General features: G+C 35.9%; 2 protein-coding genes across 6 annotated transcripts in view; one reads left to right on the top strand and one right to left on the bottom strand.

The window, feature by feature from the left end:
• LOC119791463 (protein unc-13 homolog B-like) overlaps positions 1-6,975 on the bottom strand; it is a 150,807-nt gene extending 143,832 nt beyond the window's left edge. For 4 of the 5 annotated variants that reach the window (XM_038297573.1, XM_038297575.1, XM_038297578.1 and 1 more), the window contains exon 1: positions 6,687-6,975. In XM_038297573.1, the coding sequence (XP_038153501.1) occupies positions 6,687-6,708 (22 nt within the window). In that variant the 5' untranslated portion in view covers positions 6,709-6,975. The remainder of the gene's footprint in view (positions 1-6,686) is intronic. The other variant, XM_038297577.1, reaches the window with a different exon arrangement.
• Positions 6,976-10,267: 3,292 nt separating this feature from the next.
• On the top strand, positions 10,268-18,976 carry stoml2 (stomatin (EPB72)-like 2). The gene is made up of 10 exons (XM_038297584.1): positions 10,268-10,454; positions 13,068-13,220; positions 14,299-14,398; positions 14,526-14,584; positions 14,673-14,774; positions 14,857-14,991; positions 16,858-17,002; positions 17,083-17,162; positions 18,182-18,310; positions 18,393-18,976. Exons 1-10 carry the CDS (start codon positions 10,413-10,415, stop codon positions 18,516-18,518), a joined length of 1,071 nt encoding a protein of 356 aa, XP_038153512.1. The 5' UTR covers positions 10,268-10,412; the 3' UTR covers positions 18,519-18,976.
• The last annotated feature ends 1,912 nt before the right edge of the window (positions 18,977-20,888 follow it).

The following is a 20,888-nucleotide window of genomic DNA, read 5'->3' as shown; positions in this document are numbered from 1 at the left end:
TTAAGCTAAGTCAAATGAAATTAAAAGTAAAATAAGTAGCCAACCTTATCACTGTCTGTAACCTACTAACACGGTAAGGAAAGCATCAGATGAGCTACCTGAGAAACTAACGTTACGTTTCCCCACTTTAAAACAAAACAAACATGGTGCTTCCGTGCCATGTTCATTTGTTTTGACAAAAGTTGCATGTTACGACTTTTTTCACTTTACAAAGCGCAGGCTATTTTAATTATTGTGATCGATTTGCACAGTCAATCCCTGTGCATGCGCGATTCATTTGCAGTGTGGACGCTGAGGGTAAACCTCGATAATCCTCTGACTGCAGCACTGAGAGGGACTCCTGCGGGAGAACGGGGTTGGGATGGGGGAGGCGCCCCACGGCAGAGTAGGAACGATACATGCTTTCACGTAAGAGTCTCCAAAAGCCGCCAGTGACACCGTAAAAAGTCGCAGGATTTGTCCCTAGTCGCTTTTTTGAAAAATAGTCGCTGGAGGGGTCTGAAAAGTCTCTGAGTTGGCAACACTGTGCCCTGCGGCGCTGACTCGCTCTGCCCTATTTTTTTTCTTCTTCCCCCGTTTCAGTCAAGTGGATGTGATGACGGCGGCGGCGGATGACGCATTAATCGCGCAACACAACTAATCGATGATTAAATTCGTTGCCAGCGCTTTTAAAAGTCGATTTTTATCGATTTTATCGATTCGTTGTTGCAGCCCTAATATATATATATATATCTATTAGGGATGGAACGGTTTTTGAAAACCGTCCGGACCGTTCGGTTCGACTGTCTCGGTTCGGTTCGTGTGTGTTGCGTTCGGTTCATGCGCTGCTCCTTTTTCTCATAGGCGAAGCGATAACACTCCAGAGCAGAAGGTGGCGGTACTGCGACCAAAGCCAACCACCAGTAGTAAACAAGAAGAAGAAGAAGAAGCGAAGCAGCGTAGCCGGGTGTAGCAGAAAAAAATCAGTTGTTGTGGAGAATTGTGTGGGTATGGCGAGTGGGAAAGAACAGGAGTTGGACGACGCGCCAGCAGCACTTTATAGGTCTGCTGTATGGGACCACTTTGCATTTAGAGTGACCTACGATGACGGCGGAAAGAAAGTTGTGGATAAAAGTGTAACAGTGTGCAAGCATTGTGCAACACGTTTTGTTTATGCTAACAGCAACATGACCAACATGCGGCTTCGCTTCTTCTTCTTCTTGTTTACTACTGGTGGTTGGCTTTGGTCGCAGTACCGCCACCTTCATGTACATACATATATACAAACTAGGGCTGGGCGATAATTCAATAACGATATATATCGATCGATAGACGTGTGGCGCAATAGAAAAAAAGAGGGTCGATAAAAAAGAAACGTAGTTTTCCTTCCTTCTCATTGTAGCCTAGCATGTAGGTTTATGCTAGTCACTACTTCCTCCCAACCAATCACAATCGCGGACCCAGGCATGCCGTCACCAAGCGCCGCCCCCTCAAGCCACAACACAGAGCACATGAAGATGTGCAGCAAGGAGAGGCGGAGGAAATTGTTTCAAAGAAAGGTTTTTGTAGTTCGGCAGTTTGGCAGTATTTCGGTCATGACAAGTCGGACCAAAAACAAACCACAGTCATCTGGAAAATGTGTCGGGAACCAGTGAAAACCAGTCTGATAACGAAACCCACTTTTTTTTTTCATCTCAGCCGCTCACAGCCGCAGGAGTACGAGCTGTGTAGGCCCCGACGCGGCGCTCCTCCGAGGAATATTCGGAAAATATATATATATTTTCAGTTCTGGGCAGTTTCTCACGTAGTTCTAACAATTGAGATAAAAATGCTGAGGGGCCAGAAACTTCAAAGTAATAACTCAGGTTAAAGCAGGAAACAGGGGCGGCGGCGGCGGTGGGGGGGCATTTATTTATTTGTTATATTTATTTTGGTCACTTTTCTGGTCACTTTAGTTTATTCTTTGTCAGTATTTAATAACATAACCCAGGTCTCTTAAGTTATTTTTCTTTAAAACAATTCTGTTATGGTTAAAAAAGTTGGTTAAATAAAGATTTAATTTGAACTCTGTGTTTGTGTTTTTTATTAAAATTAAATCATTTAGCAATATCATAAAAAGTCCAGGCAGAGCTGCAATTAAAATATGGTTTCAAATCTTTTCAATAATTATCGATATCGATCAATATGCATTTTTTTTTTATCGATAAGCTTTTTTTCTATATCGCCCAGCCCTAATACTTATTGGGAGTATATGTACGTACATTTTTTTTTACATTTTGCGATCTGCAATTCATTTCAAATGTGCAATAAATTTTTTTTCTTGTTTGTTTTCCGACGGCTCGTTTTATGAACAGTAGGCTGACAGTAAAGGGGGTCTGAGAGAGCCGGAGAGACGTACGGGACAGGACCACATGTCGGATTTGAACCCGGGCCACCCGCGTGAAGGACGGAGGCCTCCATACATGGGTTGTGCGTGCTAACCACTGCGCCACCAAAGCACCCCTTAAGATTATTTTTTTTTTTTTAGATTCCAAATATTTCTTTGTTTAGAAATGTTAATTCCCAAAAGCATTTTTTTTTTATATTCATCAATTCCTCAAATGATCCGTAGGTTCAGCCCTAAAGACAACTATGCACCCTTAATATTGACTTCAAATCACATGTTCTCTATGTACTTTCACTGAAACTCTATAACTACAGCTGGAAAAAATATATAGATATAATATATACAATCGATATAATCATCCTCCTTTAAAACAGCCAACCTTCAAGAGGACAGCGCTAGACCAAAGTCTTTCCAAGTTCACCAAATATTCCCCCTTTCAGTGATGCGTATGCCAGGAATTACATGTAAATAAAGGTCAGGCTGCAGTAGCCAGAGGGTTCAGGTTATCACTCTCTTTTTCTTTTTAACTTCCTGAAACCGGAAACCTGGCTGGATACCAACGGGGTGGGATAGTTTAAAAGTAATCAACTCACAGGTCAAAAGCGAAACAGACGACAGCAGAGCTGCATCTGTTGTTATTCAGCGGTGACGTGGGAACATGTGCAATAGAATTAAAGGAGCTTCTGAATGTGACAGAGTGTTTGCTTGAGCAATCACTCTGTGCCGGGACTTTAAGAATCTTCAAACAGTGATAGGTGGAGTATGTAAAGAGACTTAACGCCTGAAGGAACACAGTTTAAACTGCATCATATGCTGCAAACCTGGCAAAAAAAGCATAGAAAAGATTTTCACCAGATATCAGAAGTAGCTTTGCATGTAGATTATAATTGTGTTTTTTTTTTTCTTTAGATCTTAATCCTTTCTTGTTAAGAAAACTGATTTTACAGTGAATTTCAATCAAGTTTTAGACACAGAAACTGTCATTAAATACAAAATTTCTTAATAATAACATTCTGACTGGGAAAAAAATAACATTTTCTAATAGATTTCCGTGTTTACAAGGATTTTTTTTTTTTTTTTAAATCATTCCAATTAGCGGACTTTGCCATCCCAGATGTGCAGCTGCTTGTTTTGGGGCTTACAGCTTATTTCCAGCTCCTCTGTTAGAACCTCTGGGTTATGTAACTGGGACCTCGCAGAATTGGATGTTATATAATGAGCTTTACTGATGTAGAGGATGGCAGAGCAGGATTCCCAATGCTTAGTTTTCCCTCTGATCTAGATTTTAAATGTCCTGAAGCTACAATTCGGTCTAAGAAGAATCAAATAGCTTAAGAAAAATAAATAAAATAAAATCATTTAACATCCATTTAAATAGGGGGCTCTTGTTATTTTATACGGTATTTTCATCTACTGAATTTGATAAACGTTTCTTTGTCAACTTCCTAATTTATTCCATCCATCCATCCATCCATCCATTAGCTTAACCAATAAATGAGCTGCTAGGTAGTTCACCTGTAGGGTTATTGAATAAAAAATGGCTAATAAAAAAAGCCAAACACATGATTTCTGACATATAGAGATGAAAAACTATCATTAACAACCAGTGCACGATGCCGTCACACGCTGTCAGTTTATTTACCACTTAATTTCAGTGAATTAGATGCCAACTGTGATATAGATTTGCATTTTTAGCGTAATCCAGCCTTCAGTGCTGCTAGAGACACGTGCTGCTAGTGGCATCTTTACACAGGGGCGTACATACGCACTACTTCAGTGCTAACTTAAGAAGTTTATTGAACGTTTATATTTCCAAACAGATTCAGAAAAAGGTCATTCTGCATCCTTGTCGCCATTAGACATCATTTATATCAAAATATGTATTAATTTATCATATATTATTTGACACTCTTATGTATACATAACTTAGATGTATTTATATATTTATAAATGTCAGGTTTGGACAGTTTTAATTGATAATATATCAGGGATCTGTTTCATCTGTTGTGCCATAGTCAATTAAATTCTTATCTTATTTGATTTTTCTGTCTGTTTTATGCATCAGTTGAATCGATTTTGAAAGAAAATGCATACAAATCAATAAATCTATAATCCACCACTAAAAAGAGGTATTCTGTAAGTATATAAAAATTCAGATAAGCTAATGTTTACGTAATACATAACAATGTGTTGCCTTAAACAGCAACATAACTGATCTAAAGTTGACTTTATGTTCAGGTCAACCAATCAGAATCAAAGGGTTTGTTCAAAGAGCAAATAGTGTCAGTTTTAATTATTTCACGATTCAAGGCCATAGGAAAGAAAGTCAAAGAAATCTATTAGCTTAACTTTCTGTTTTTTTTAGTCGTCTGATTTAATATCCATTTCATGTTTTATCATAAAAAAAATTATTTACATTTATAAATTAGTAGATGTTTTCCTTTTCATTTCTTTTAATGAAAAACTAATCCTAATCACTATAATTTCTTAATTTATGAAATTGCAATTTTTACACTAAATGTAGATTTAAACGTAGCCTACACATAAAATACCTTAACAGTATAATTTGCAAATCATAATGAAATCTGATTCTTCTTCTTTGAATGCATTTTTGGCATGTTTAAAATATTACTAAAAGATCGCAATTTTAAGAATTTGTTTTTTCTAATCATTGCTGGATTTTGGCACTTTTGGCATGCTGTACTCACAAAAAATAAAAAATAAAATTCTCAATAGTTTATGAATCAAACTATGATTGATAATTTTCATGCTTTACTATTTAAGTGTGCGTTTAAATGTATTCTTGGTACATTTTAATCTATAAAGATATAATATTAATGTGTTGCACTTTAAAAAACTACATGAATTTTAAAATTCTATCACCAATGTAATTATTCATTTAAAAAAATATATGTTTTTAGGATCATGCAGCACTTTTAACTTGTAAACATTTGGGAAATCTATTAGCTTAACTTTATTTTTTTTTGTTTTGTTTGTTTTTTTGTTTGTTTTTAGTCAACTGATTTAATATCCACTTCATATTTTATCATTAAAAAATACATTTTGATTAATAAATAAGTAGATGTTTTGATTTTCCTTTTGTTTAAAGAAAAACGAATTATTCATTATCCATTTTCATTAACCATTTCTTAATTTATGAAATAGCAATTTTTACAGTAAATCAAGATTTAAAAGTAGCATACACATAAAATTCCGTAATGGTAGAATTTGCAAATCATAATGAAATCTTCTTCTTTGAATACATTGGTGGCATGTTTAAACTATTACTAACAGATCATATTTTTTTTACGGATTTGTTTTTTTTTTAATCATTGCTGGACTTTGGCACTTTTGACACCCCGTATTCACAAAAAGAATTCTCAAATGTTTATGAATCAAATGTTTATGAATCAAACTATGATTGATCATTTTCATGTTTTACTATTTATGTATTCTTGGTACATATTCATATATAAAGATAAAATATTTTTAATGTATTGGACTTTATGAATTTATGAACTATATGAATTTTAAAACTGTATCACGAATGTAATCATTCATTAAAAAAAGATGTTTTTTTAGGATAATGTGGCACTTTGATCATGTTAACATTTGGGAAATCTATTAGCTTAACTTCATTGTTTTTGTTTTTTTGTTTTTTAGTGAACTGATTTAATATCTATTTCATATTGTATAATAAAAAACTACATTTTGATTTAGAAATAAGATGTTTTAATTTTCCTTTCTTTTAATGAAAAACTAATCCAAGGTCATTGTCCTTTAATTTCTTAATTTATGAAATTGCTATTTTTACACTAAATGTAGATTTAAAAGTAGTCTGCACATAAAATACCATAACAGTATAATTTTCAAATCATAATGAAATACATACATTGGTGGCATATTTAAACTATTACAGAAAACATTTTTTAAGCATTTGTCTTGTTTTTTTAAATCATTGCTGGATTTTTGGCATTTTTGGCACTCCGTATTCACAAAAAGAATTCTCAATTTAAGAATCAAACTAAGATTGATAATTTTCATGTTTTACTATTTATGTATTCTTGGTACATTTTAAAGATAAAATATTATTAATGCATTGCACTTAAAAAAAAAAACTGTATGAATTTTAAAATTGTATTACAAATGTAATCATTCATTGAAAAAAAATTATGTTTTTTAGGATAATGCGGTACTTTGATGATGTAAACATTTGGGACTTTCTTTAGAAGTCACTCCAGGTTGGGACACTGCTTCCTCCCCATCGGTCACACTGAATGCTGCAACTAATTTTAAGTAAAAACAAACATTATGAACTTACCTCTGACACACAGTAACGACATGACAAAGCGAAGAGCAGCAGGTAGTTTCACAGTTTGAAGCTCTCAGCGGAGATTTAATCTCAGTGCGGTAACATTATAAATTCCGTTAAAATGCTCTCAAAGCGGCCATAAAATCCTTTTCGATGCTCGCGGCTTTCTTGCTGTTAGCGGACAGAACGTAAAGAGCAGCTGCTCCCCACTGTGTCCACGCCATTATTAAAACTCTCATCCCAGTTTTCCGCTCGGACGGACAGCCGGAGGGAGCGCTTGGAAGGAGGAGGAGAAGACACCTGTTACTGGCGTCTGAGCTGACCAATCAGAGGAGAGCTCTCCAGCTAAAGGGCGGGGCGTTCGGTGGGAATTCCAACCAATCGCTGAGGCGAAGCGGCGGGGAAGGAGCAGGTGACGCACACCTAACCCTAAAACAAATAAACCACGCGAATATCATCTTTTTTATTTGTTTGCTTATTTTTTTATTTATCTGTGATACATTTCTGCCATCATGTTTAATCGTACGCCTAAACAAAAGGCCCTTTTCTGACAGTAAATCATTTAGACCAGGCGTCTTCAATGTTTTCCCGGTCAAGGATGGGGAGATGGAGCAGGGATCCGCTAGTTAGATATATTGCAGGGATTAAAGAAAACTATTTCGTACGGAAGAGGATTAGGGCCACTGGAAAAAAAATAAAAATAAAAGTTACCTGATTTTTAAATTTTAGTTTAGTTTAGTATGGGGAAAAAAGTCAGAATTCTGACTTTTTTTTCTCAGAATTCTGAATTTTTCTCAGAATTCTGACTTTTTTTATTGTCAGAATTCAGTCAGAATTCTGAGAAAAAAAGTCTGAATTTTGAGATTAAAGTCAGAATTCTGAGAAAAAAGTCAGAATTCTGAGAAAAAAGTCAGAATTCTGACTTTTTTCCCATACTAAACTGAAATGAAATTTAAAAATCAGTTAACTTTTTTTTCCAGTGGCCCTAATCCTCTTCCGTAATTTTGACACAGATAAGCAACTATATATATATATATATATATATATATATATATATATATATATATATATATATATATATATATATATATATATATATATATATATATAGTTGCTTATATATATATATATATATATATATATATATATATATATATATATAGTTGCTTATCTGTGTCAAAATTACACAAAATATACATACATGTACATTTACATACATATACATATTTATATACATACATACATTTAAATATATATATATATATATATACATATATATATATATATATATGTATACTTTAATCCCTGATATTGCATGAAAATCTGTTATATTAAACTCATCCTATAGTCACTCTATGGAGTCATGTAACAGAAGTAATTAAAATTACTGATCTGAATAAATTCAAACTTTCATCTCCTAGGTTTAATTTTGGCTTCCGAGAACACTGGAACAGGCTGCATGTATGTCTCATAAAAGGCACCATCATAGTAACTTTAATTAGGTAGGAAGCTACTTATTTGGAAGTTGTTTTATTTGCTGACTTTCAGGGCCGGAGCTAAATGGGGGGCCAGGGGTGGCCATGGCCACCCTTAGACAATCATTGTCCACCCCTGTGGCCACGCCTACCATTTATTTCCCTATAATACAGACCGTGGCAGCAGAAATACTCTCAAGTGGAATATTCAAAACATTTAAATTTTTCATATATTAACAATTACTTGACAACAAAAACACTGTGGTTATTTATGTACAACAATATATTAACATTAAAGATGATAACTACAGAATTCATGCTCTTTTCAGAACTAGACTTGGTTATATGGAGTAAAGAGAAAAGTATGTGTCTCTGCAAGTCATCTAGGAGTCTTCTGTGAAATCATTAATAAATAACTTATTTCAATAAAAACTTATTAAATAATCAATTTTTGTAGATATTAGCACTTGTAAACATCAATTTTATGCAGAGTGATTATTGATAAAAGTAGGTAAATAATGACAATGGAAAAGATTTTCGCCCCAGAACTCAAACCTGGCAGAATTTGATTCGTTATACAATTTATCTAGAAAGCACGGATGTTGTAATATATGCGTCTATTTGTTACAAAGGCTGTAGGAAATTACAGTTTGTCTTCATTTAGAAAATATGGATGTTGTGCTTGTTAATTTTCCTGTTGGAAGAGTGTAGCTTGACCCTGAGGTTCTGGTGCCGATCCACTTTCGACCACCCCTCAGTCTACATTGGTTACTGCCTGGCCACCCTTATTAACATTTTCTGGCTACGCCTCTGCTGACATTCAGGACATGGACAAGTTTTCTTGGAATAAAGTTTTATAATAATGTAAGGGTCTACAGCCAGATGTACCAATAAAGGCAGACGTGTTTTATTATGAAGTAAAACATGTTTTGTTGCATAATATTTTATATAAAGAATAAAAAATATGAATTCTGAAATGCGCTCTCTTAATAAAAGCGATCCTTTTTTAAATGCGGAACTCTTGTCTTGTTGTGTTTAATAGCGGTTGGCAAACAACTTTTCGGTGCATTACCGCCACTAACTGGTGAGGAGTGTAGATCAGAATGGCCCTATTCATAAAGATACTTATATTTATTTATCTATATCTATAATATTACTTTACAAATACGAAATCCTACTAATTATTTCTGTTATTATTAAATATTTAAATAAATATTAACATTTGTTTTTACTTTTTCTGCAGAATATCTATAAAATTAAATGTAACTTTCTCCTTATTTAGGTCTCTGACCAAATTCTTTTCTTCTTCATACTTCTTACAATAAATCACTAAATGTTCTACTGTTTCGTCTTGTCCACAACATTCATATTTTTCTGACAAATTATTCCGTATTTTGCATAGTCTATTATTTAATCCTGTATGTCCAAATCTAAGTCTTGAAATAACTGTTTTCGCTCTTCTGCTTCCTTCTGCTCTCCTCATCCATTGTTTTTGCCACCTTTCCTTCATCCTTTGTTTAATTATACTTTTAATTTCTGTCTGACTTAAGTTAATTATCATATCAATTGCATTACTTTTTGATGCTTCCTTAGCAATCTTATCTGCAATTTAATTTCCTTTAATCCCTATATGTCCGGCCACCCAAATAAATATAACACTAATACCCATCATTTGAACTTGATACAAAACTTGCTGTATTTAAATTAAAATGTCTGATCTACTTTCGGAAAAATTATTTTGTATACTTGTTAAAGGGGAACGCCGTTTTTTTGACGTCATCCACGCGGCGCTTCGTTTTTAAAAGATATAAATACTAGAAATATAACTGCGGATGTCATGAATGCTGGCGTACCATAAAGAATAAATTCTGAATAGTTTAGTTTGTGCCTTCAAGTCATTGCCCATAGGAAGACGTTACCTGGATATAACCTAATGGAATATCTTCAGAACAGCTACAAATGACATAAAACTCATATGGGTGAGTAGAACATGATGTAATAATGTAAAATCCAGAGCCCAATGTAAAAAAAAACACGGAATTCCCCTTTAAAGCTGAAATCGAATCTGAACATACAAAATGCGGAACCTTTCTCGTTCAGCCCATGTTTCCGGCGCAGGCGGAGCCTTTCGGGGCTGCACCACTGATGTAACGTTCGTTTCCTTCCAGAGCGGGGTCACTCACATGAGCCAGGAATCCGTATTTTGCCCGGTTTACCGAGCTCTAATTAACTGCGCAGTGAAATCTCTAAAGAAACTATAATGTTACGAACTCTGTGTCGGAGAAGCGGAGCCATTTTACAGGTTAGTGACGCTTTTATCTCCTTTTAGCCGCGGCGACCAAACGTCATTCAGCGCGTAGACGTCAGTTAAAATTACATCAAATGTCCCTCTACCTCCAATAGATACAAAAATGTATATATATTTTTTTGTTTGGTTATTTTTAATGTCTTCTTTTACGTTCGGCTTTAAAATCCAATACAACATTTATTATTATTATTTTGATTGATTTACTTTTATTACCAGACCCCTAAGGAGACTTTTAACTAAGTAAACTTGTGGTAGTGATTCTCTTTATTCTTTGACAATTTCGTAATACTTTTTTATAACCAGATAGTTATGAGACGCTAACTTTCTTAAGCTTCATGCAGGAGCTTCCTTTAACAACGAGTTAGACCAGATATTTATATAATAGAATAGAAAATCTCTTGTTTGTTTAAAGCAACATAAAGATTATTGAAAAAAAATTCTCACACAAATGTGAACCTTAGAAAAGTGTATAAGAATAACATAATAGTAAAGAGTAAAAAAAAAAACAAAAAAAAAAAAACAAACAAATAAAACACTGTACTATAAAGTGTTTTAACAATATAAAACTATGCAACTGGTTAATAAATGACCAATATCCAGCTATGGACATTTTTACATTAATGGATATTTGAAGAAAGCAGCAACATCAGAGATGTGCAAAATGACAGCAGCATGTTATTTAACTGACTAAAACAGAAACTGTGCAAAAATCACCATGAATGTAACAACTTATTGGTGTTGTTGGAAACAGTGGTGGTTCTAGAGTTTTGCAGCTGCTGGGAGGAAGGATCTGCGATAACGCTCCCTGGTGCATTTAAGGTGCAGCTGTCTGTCACTGAAGGATTTACATAATCTGTGTAGAAATAATTTATCCTGTTTAGAGTTTGGTTGCAGTAACATAATTCATATTTCCTATTTTTTCTTAAATTCTAAAGTTTACATGTCACCTCATGTACATAGCATACATTGTGTTTTATTAGGTCAACCTTTCAGACGGTACGACTTGGTTTTGGTTTCCCTTCTTTATTCATTTATTTTCTTAACAATGTCCTGTCTGGCCATTTGGCAATAAGAATAATTGTCTTGATGCCAAAAAGAGCCTAAGGGATTCACAAGTGGAGCAGTACGGCTATCGCCATAGTGTTCTGCTTTATTTATGCACATAAATAGTTTTATTATAATTACGCAGGGAGTTTTACAGATTATATGGACACTGCAATGTAGGTAGAACAGGAAAGGAAAAACAGAAAAAAAGGGAGAAAAGATGAAAGAAAGAGGAGATAAAACGGAGATAACGATAAAACATCTTCAGTCTGCTTCATCACCTGCAAAGAGATGGAAAAAAAACAGCTCAACCAACGGATATAGTATAAGAGATACAATAAAGTAACACCTTGATACTGTCGCTGAAGTATAAGTAGTTTTATTTAATCTGGCATGTATACTGTGGTAGCTGAAGATAAGAATATGGGATTTCTGTATGGAAGTGAATCTCTAAGTACCTGGAGCCAAGCACCTGTAGTTATTTGGGAAAGTGCACTTGTGCATGTAAAGTTTATCCAAAGGAAAAATGCTCAATAGTGGTCGTGAAGAGCCAAAGTCGCGTCCCTCCACATATTTTTGTTAAAGCTAATTGGGTTGATAATATCATGCATCACTAGTTAATTTAAAACTACGTGTCTGTCTGACAATGTTTAACAAAACATTTATTTCAAGCTTATCGTGCCAGTTGATTAGATTAAACCCAAATAAAGATAATATCATTAAATAGTTGTAACATTTCTTTTTTTTTTTTTTTAGGATGGACATTAATAAATCGAGTGTTTGTTTGATTGTAAAAATTATTTCTCTGATGTGACTTTATCCTTCAAAGCAGCTTTTATGTATGATTCCAAAATAAAAATATTTGTGTATTAATTCCTAAATATATTATATGATGAGTTGGTATTCATAAGTGTAATAGACGTCAGCATGGATGAAAAATAAATGTGTTTCAATTATCTAGTTAAACAACTTAAGTGCTTAATATCTACCATTGTCGTTTTGAGAAGAAGAAAAACTAAAAATATATTCATAAAAGTCCATCGATTCAGTAAAGATAGGAATGAAAAAGGGTTTAAATCGTAGTTTTTAGTAAATAAGCTTTCATTATTATTGTTATAATAAAATAAAAAAACTGAACTTTAAACCTGAAAGAATTGATACACTGTGGTGACCTACATGGTTATGATTCATGTTTCTTTTTTTTTTAAAGGCTCTAAAATGTGAAATGAGATCAGGAAGGGAAGAAATGGCCATGTGTGGGTAGGAAAAAGAGGACAGCTAGTGGTTAATGGAGCCAGCACCATGGCAACCGGCCGGCAAAGAAGAGTAACAACCAGAGACAGGCCAGACTAGATGATGAAGGGGGAGATTAAGCAAAAATGAAAGGAAATGCAATAATATTCTAACATTTACCAAAAAAAAAAGGTCAGTTTGACTGATCTGAGCAGCACTGGGCACAATAATCCAGACTGGGATTAAAGTAACCGTTATCTGCTGTGATAAACTTCTGTGAACGATCCCACCTTTGGTGATAATTCGGGTTTTATTTGTGTTTTTCTGCAGCAAACCCAGCGGTCGGCGCCGAGGCTCTGGGTCACGCCGGCTCAGCAGCGCTGGGCCTCCAGTCTGCCCATGAACACGGTGGTTCTGTTTGTGCCCCAGCAGGAAGCCTGGGTGGTGGAGAGGATGGGTCGCTACCACCGGATCTTAGAGCCCGTACGATCCGCCGATTCAACACTTCCTCTATGCTCACATCTAAACATGGAGATTAGAATCTGTAAACGGCTCCGATGCAGACCGGAAAAGTCTGGAGTCGTTTTTTTTTAGGACGGACAAATGTTTAAACTTCCAGATGATCCTCCCTCTTTCTCTAAATGTTGTTCCTCTTTCCTTCTTTTCCTAATCTCTCGTTCCTCACCTCCTTTCTTCCTTGTCCTCCTACTCTTCCTTCATACTTGCTCTCTTTCCTTTTCTCCTGACGTCCATCCTTTTTTGTGCTCTTCCTTCTGAAATTTGTTGCTTCCTTTTTCCATTCCATCCATCCTTTCCTACTTCAGCTGTCTCCTCCTTACCTCCTTCCTTCCTACATCTGACATTCTCACATATTATCCTACCCCTCTTCCTTCTTTGTGTCCTTCCACTCACTTATCCATCCTCTCCCTTCCTTATCTTTGTCCCTCTTCCCTACTTTTTCACCTTTTGCTTCTTAGCGCCTCTTTGTTGTCTAGTTTTTTCCTTCCTCATGTCCTTTCATCCTTCCTTGTGTTCTTCTACTTCTTCATTCCTTCCTCCTCTCCATTCCTAATGTCCTTCTTTTTCCAATTTCATTTTGTGTCCCTCCTTTCTTCTTGGTTTCCTGTGAGAATATTCTTCCCTCCTTTCCTTTCCTTAAGTCCTGTTTTTGTGCCTTGTATCCTTTCTTCTTTGTTTCTGTGAGTGTGAGGCTTAGAAGGAAGGATCCTCTGTCTTCCTTCTGTCCTTTGTCTTCTACTTTTCCCTTCATGCTCTTGTTTTTGATCCTCCATCTTTCCTTCACTCTGTCAGTCAAACATTCATGGTGAACTTAATATCTGGTGCTTTAAAATGAACTCAGAGGATGAAGAACCCTGGAAGGTGGAATCTAGAACATTTTTCTGAAGGAAAAATGTGACAGACGCTGAGTTTCACTCACTGTTGTCTCTGTATAGAAAGTCCTGACCATAGAGCCACGCCTCCAACCCTGGTGGGCTGTTGGATCTTAGAGGCTCTGAACACTGGAACCAAGCAAACTCCTCTTTTTTTTTTGCACCTTCAGGGTTTAAACTTCCTCATCCCGCTTCTGGACAGAGTTCGCTACGTGCAGAGCCTGAAGGAGATTGTGATTGACGTCCCAGAGCAGTCGGCTGTATCTCTAGGTGAGGAACCTGTACGTTTTAAAGGCACCAGTCTTTTTCTCCGAGGATTTCTGTCTCTTCCTTAAGTGGACCAATTAGATTTTGATATAAATTAATCTAATTATGTTTAAATCTTTGATTTTCCCAGATAATGTGACGCTCCAGATTGATGGGGTGCTCTACTTAAGGATTCTAGACCCTTTTAAGGTATGGTAGCTGACTATTAAAGACCTTTTTTAATTAGATTTCTCATTCAGCAGTGCTTTTAAAGCTTCTCTTCTCCCTATTTGTTCAGGCCAGCTACGGAGTGGAGGATCCGGAGTACGCAGTCACACAGTTGGCCCAGACCACCATGCGTTCTGAGTTGGGCAAACTCACTCTGGACAAGGTTTTCCGGGTACAGACAAAAAAGCTCCTGTGGTTCGTGCCTCTCTGTTTCTATGTGAAGATTTTTCTTCATGCGTCTGTTTGATCCAAAGGAAAGGGAGTCCCTGAACTCCAACATCGTCCACTCCATCAACCAAGCCTCGGATGAGTGGGGGATCCGCTGCCTGCGATATGAAATCAAAGACATACACGTCCCGCCTCGGGTCAAAGAATCCATGCAGATGCAGGTAGGGTTTGCAAAAAATAAAAATCATTCTGGGCTTAAATCCATTATTTATACATTTTAGTCACTTTACTTCAACAATCATGTTAAAAACAAGAATGATTTGCCCAAGTTTGGATTGATTTGGGTTTTTTTCACATCAGAATTTAACATACAGGCTCACATATTTACATACGGCCTCACTGATCTTAGAGGCTGAATGTTTTGATTCTAAAACTCTCTGCATGGCCCATATACAGAGGCCCTAGTTCTGGATGCGAATAACCCGGATTAGAATCCGGCCTGTGGTCCTTTGCCGCATGTCTCTCCCCCCGTCTTATACCCCCTTTCCTGTCAGCCTACTTTCCACAGCGTATTTGCGGGTCATTAAAAGTCATTTAATTATAATTTTTTTTAAATTAAGGCCTGAATTTAGTAGAGATGCACGATATAATCGGCCCCCTATCGGTATCGGCCTTAAAACTGAATATCGGACATCGGCCATCCCACCGATATTTAACCCGATATTTGATCAGCTTCTGAGTTTCTAAAGTCTAAAAAAAAATACTACTTCTTCTTCTTCCTCAAAAACTTCTTTTTTACAGACTTAAAAACTTCTAAAGACGAGGGAAAAAACATTGATACATTAAAATATCACAATATCTTCATATGCTGATATATTGCCATTTAAAAACACCATATCAATCTCTTTTACTAATGAAATATTGCTATATGTCATCGTTATGCTACGAAATCCCCCGAAAATTCACGAAATGTTGCCATATTTTTATATGTTGATATATTGACGCGGTATCGATCTATTTTACTAACAAAATCTCACAAGAATTTGCAAAATATCACGAGAGTTTGTAACAGAACGATGAAATTTTAGGAGATTTTGAAAGTAAAATAGATCGATACCGCGTTTTAAAAATCAATTTGATATCAGCATATGAAAATATATTTGAGTATATTATTTTTCAAAGTGTCAGAAATGGATAACAAAACTATTTTCAATGACTACTTATTTTTGTCCAGCTTTAACATCGGTATCGATATCGGTTATCGGCTACATGAGTTTTAAAATATCGGCATATCGGATATCGGCCAAAATCCCAATATCGTGCATCCCTAGAATTTAGACTTGGAATTAGATTTATTTTGTCATTTTGTATACACGAGTCTAAACAAAAAGACATTTCATTTAAAACAGCTCTAGTCAATTTCATTTGCAGCCTTTAAAACCGTAATAAATACATAAAAAATAGCACTATAAACATGTCTGTATATTTACAGTTCTTTTAATTGGCATTATAATTCATTTAATGTGATTATTGTGGCATTTAAAATGCTATATTAAAAAAAAGAAGTTTACAAAAACAATTTGGTCAGAAATATTGCGATATAAATTTGCGCGAAACTGCTTCCGGTTGATCGTAAAGCCGTCCGTATGTTCGGAAAAGAAGCTAAAGAATGGGAAAATGCTCATTTCAACAAAAGTGTCTGGAAATTAAGGAATTTAAGATATGGCTGCAGCCTGTCGATGGTAAAGATGACGAAGGATTTTGCTGTGTATATATAAGAGTCAAAGGCACTTGTTGATGGCATTAAACTTATTTCTAAGAGGATTAAAAAGCATTAAATTAGACTCTCTCATTCCTGTATAAACCCTGTTTCAATAGCGAGCCACTAGTGCTGCAAAAACCTCAAAAATAAACAGAATGATGTCTGCGACGTCAAAGTTCCAAATTATTCTTAGATTTAAGCTGATGAGGGGATGAAAACTTCTTACTTCTTTTTAGCCTTTAGATTCGAAGAATAACCTAAATCTGGTTTATCTTTATAATAATCTACTAAAACAGCAGTAACTTGTGTTATTTGCGTGTTTAAGGTGGAAGCTGAGCGTAAAAAGAGAGCCACAGTCCTGGAGTCAGAAGGGATGAGAGAGGCCGCCATCAATGTGGCCGAAGGTCGGAAACAGGCTCAGATTCTGGCGTCGGAGGGAGAAAAGGCGGAGCAGATCAACCAAGCAGCTGGTACGTGTGCTTCCTCCCTGGTTCTGAAGTTTTTAGAAAATATTGGTACGTCTGTAAATGGGTTTTTGTTTTTCGTTCAGGTGAAGCTCAAGCAGTCTTAGCCAAAGCTGAGGCCAAAGCTAAGGCCATCCGTCTGCTGTCTGCTGCTCTGGCTGAGAACGTGAGTGGGCTCCGTTTCTCTCAGCTGACCTTTTTATTGTTATCTATGTCCTCAAATGTAGAAATTGATAGAAAGGTGTTAGCCACATGTTTCTTTTGTGTTTTTGTTTTTTTTTTCCTGACGTGATTCTGAGAAATATAGTATAGAGAAACCATTTTCAGCTCTAAAGGTGCGTTCAGACTGAAAGTGGTTTCCTCAGTGAGAGCGGCGGATTTATATATACTCATTTCCCACTGGCCGAAAAATCTATTTAAACCCGGGAACGATCGGCATTTACAGGGTTCCCACGGGTCCTTAAAAAGTCTTAAAAGGCATTGAATTCTTCAAAATAAAACTAAGGCCTTAATTGGTATTAAAATGTCTTAAATCAGTCTTTCGTAGGTCTTATTTTTTAAAACATCATAAATAGGATTTTTTTATTACGATTTATTTTTGTAATCTAAATAAAACATTAAAATTGAAACATTTTTTTTTTTTTATAAAATAAAAGAACAAAAAAACAAAGACATCAGGAAGTAGTAGGAGGATGGTTTTGTTTTTAAGTGTAACATAAAACTTTTAGATTTTGATGTGTGATTTTAGTTGCTTTTTTTTTTTTTTTATTTAATGGAAACTGCAATTTGGTAAATAAACTGGATTGAAACTAACTTATTTCTATCAGGCTGAACACTTTTAAGTCCAGACTGAAAGCAGCGGAGAAGCCGCCTTAAATTGTAAATGTTTTTAAATTGATCATTGTAATGTAAATATTGGAAAGGCAGTGGGTAGAAACAATGAGAGGCGCTTATATGTAATGAGGTTTTAGGCGACCTCTAGTGGAGAAACATTGATAAGTGCACCTTTTAGTTCATATTTGAATTAGTCTGACACTAAGCTAGTAAAAAGCTAAGTAAAAATAGGACTCCCTTAAAAACAGATAACAGGATTATCCTGGTTAAATAAAAGAATGAAATAAAAAGTTTGCTGCACATTTTTAATGAGAATAAAAGAGTTGTGTTTTTATCTGCTTATATAAACAGAATGGAAACGCAGCAGCTTCCCTGAGTGTGGCTGAACAGTACGTCTCTGCATTCTCCAACCTGGCAAAGCAGACCAACACCGTCCTTCTGCCCTCGAACACCGGTGACATCTCAGGAATGGTCACACAGGTTCGTATCAGCCGCCGCCTGCAGCGTCGCCCGTCACTGTAACACCAGTGGTAACCCAAAGTGTTTGTTCTGCCGTATTCAGGCCATGACCATTTACAGCACACTGGCCAAGACTGCTTCACCATCATCAGCAGCGCCGCCGCCGCCGGAGAAGAAGGATGATCTTCCAGACTATTTGGCGTCCCCTGAAGAGCAGAGGACTCAGTGAATGAACTCAGGATGTGAAATGAAGCAGGAAATGATGAAGCGGTCGAGGCTCTGTTGGCCGAGCGGTTCACTCAAACCTTCTCCTGGCTGGACTCAAAGGAGAACGTGCAGACTGTGTGAAAACGTCCGTCTTTCCCTCGGAGTACGAAAGAAAAACGCATCTGTTAGAGGATCCTCACCGACTGTCTAAGTGAACACATCAGCCTGCAGGCCAGATTTCTGCAGCACTGACCGAAATGTTGGCCCATCTGGAAATGAAATAAAGCTACTTTTACTTTGTACAACCTCCTTTAAAACTATTGGCACCCTTAATAAAGATCATTAAAAACCCTTTGAACTTATATATTTTACCCTTTTTTGCAGTAAGATCATCTTGGCTCAATAACCATGAGCTTTAATTACATTTTATTTTCTGTCATCCTTACTGTTGTGGTGGGAAAATAAACTTTATTCCTCATAGCTTCCAGTTTTTACTTCTTTTCATTCGTAAATACGGTAAATATTTGCCGACATTTGGAGACTGGCAATAAATTCTTGAATGGCTTGTTTTCTTATTTTTCCCAGTTTGAAGAGCTGTTTCTAAACACAAAGGGGCCTACATAATGATACATTTTTTAAAACATTTTGCATTTATTTAATAATAGTAAGGAGATTCAGTAAGTAAGGAATAACCAACAAACATGGGATTGTTAAATTTATTACAGATCAAATGGTGCTGTTTGTATCAGAATTGCTACATGCCATATGAAAAGAGACATTTGTTTTTATTTTTTTTACAAATTTGTCTCCAAAGTATTCATGCTCCATGAGAACCAGACTGGAGTTGCCCTACACCTTCCTTAAATAAAGGGAAATTGGTGTCTTACAGCTCAAATTGTCTTAAAGTTATAGAAAATAATTCTAAGGTCAAAGGGGTTGAACTCTTGCCCCTAGTTTTAAAACTGCAAAGCACAACCCATAATGTTTGCTGCACAATCCAGCAGACTTAGCTAAATAAATTGACACCAATACTGGACCTCTGGGAGCTTTCATTAATACCTTCAAAATGGTAGTGGCATATATACGTTTTTTTGCAGCATAGATGTATCAGATGCCATTTTTAAAAACAAAGACCTATGACCCCGTGGCATGAGCCATCTTCTATGGAGCAGTGGCTGAGCACTGGAAAAACGTTCTAGAAATAAGTAAAAATGTCTTAGATTAATGTATTTACCCTTAATTTCAGTAGGTAAATGAGATAGTTTGCCAAAAAAGGAATGGGTACTTTTACTATTATAATAAGATAATTATATAATATGTACTTGAAATGAGACAATGCATTTGTGTTTTCTTATTTTAAGTGTAAATTATCTTGTTCCGTTGGCAAAATGTTTCTTTTACCTCCTCAATCCGAGAACAAATGCACCTATTTTCAGAGATGGCAAAAGTACTGACTTTCCGTACTTGAGTAAAAGTACAGATACTTGTGTTAAAAAATACTCTGGTAAAAGTGGAAGTACTGATTAAACTTCTTTACTCAAGTAACAGTAACAAAGTACAGGCTTGTAAAAAAAAAAAAACTTTTATACTTTACTTAAAGTATAAAAGTAAAAGTAGAAACCACTTTTTTCATGCCGTTGCCTACATTTTAAATGGATGTCTGCCAATAGGACTAGATCTCCGTTGTGTTCATTTTCAATCATCTCGTCGTCCATGCTACTATGCTAACGCCACCGCCAGCAAGCTGCGATGATTTGCCGCCAATGAATCCCGCCGAATCTGTCGATTCATCTTGTAGTGGTGCGTCAAATGCAACGTAGATTCCCATCCAATTAGATTGAATTTGGTATTGATGACGTGAAAAATAATAACGGTAACTCCATTGAAATGATTCAAAACTAAAGTAACGAGACAATTTTTTTAAATGTAAGGAGTAGAAAGTACAGATATTTGTGTAAAAATGTAAGGAGTAGAAGTAAAATGTCGCCATAAAAATAAGTAGTAAAGTAAAGTAAAAATATCAGAAAAATCTACTTGAGTACAGTAACGAAGTATTTGTACTTCGTTACTTCCCATCTCTGCCTATTTTAAGAAAAATAACTTCTCTAGATTTTGATTTTTCCAGTGAGAGAAAGCGGCTGAATCAGCTGATCAGGAAGGCCAGCTCTGTGATTGGATGCCCTCTGGACTTAGTGTAGCAAGTGGGAAACAAAAGAATCCTAACTAAATTGACATCTGTTGCATAATGTCTCCCACTCCATGCATGAAGCTGGTGCTGAACTGGACAGCTCCTTCAGTGACAGACTGCTGCACCTTAAATGCACCAGGGAGCGTTATCACAGATCCTTCCTCCCAGCAGCTGGAAGACTTTATAACCACCACTGTTCCCAAC

The sequence above is a fragment of the Cyprinodon tularosa genome, unplaced genomic scaffold (assembly GCF_016077235.1).
Source record: "Cyprinodon tularosa strain WSP-4 unplaced genomic scaffold, ASM1607723v1 ctg391, whole genome shotgun sequence".
In the NCBI taxonomy this organism is placed as follows: domain Eukaryota; kingdom Metazoa; phylum Chordata; class Actinopteri; order Cyprinodontiformes; family Cyprinodontidae; genus Cyprinodon; species Cyprinodon tularosa.
Note: the sequence above shows the minus strand (reverse complement) of the source record. Positions and strands in the feature narration are given on the sequence as shown.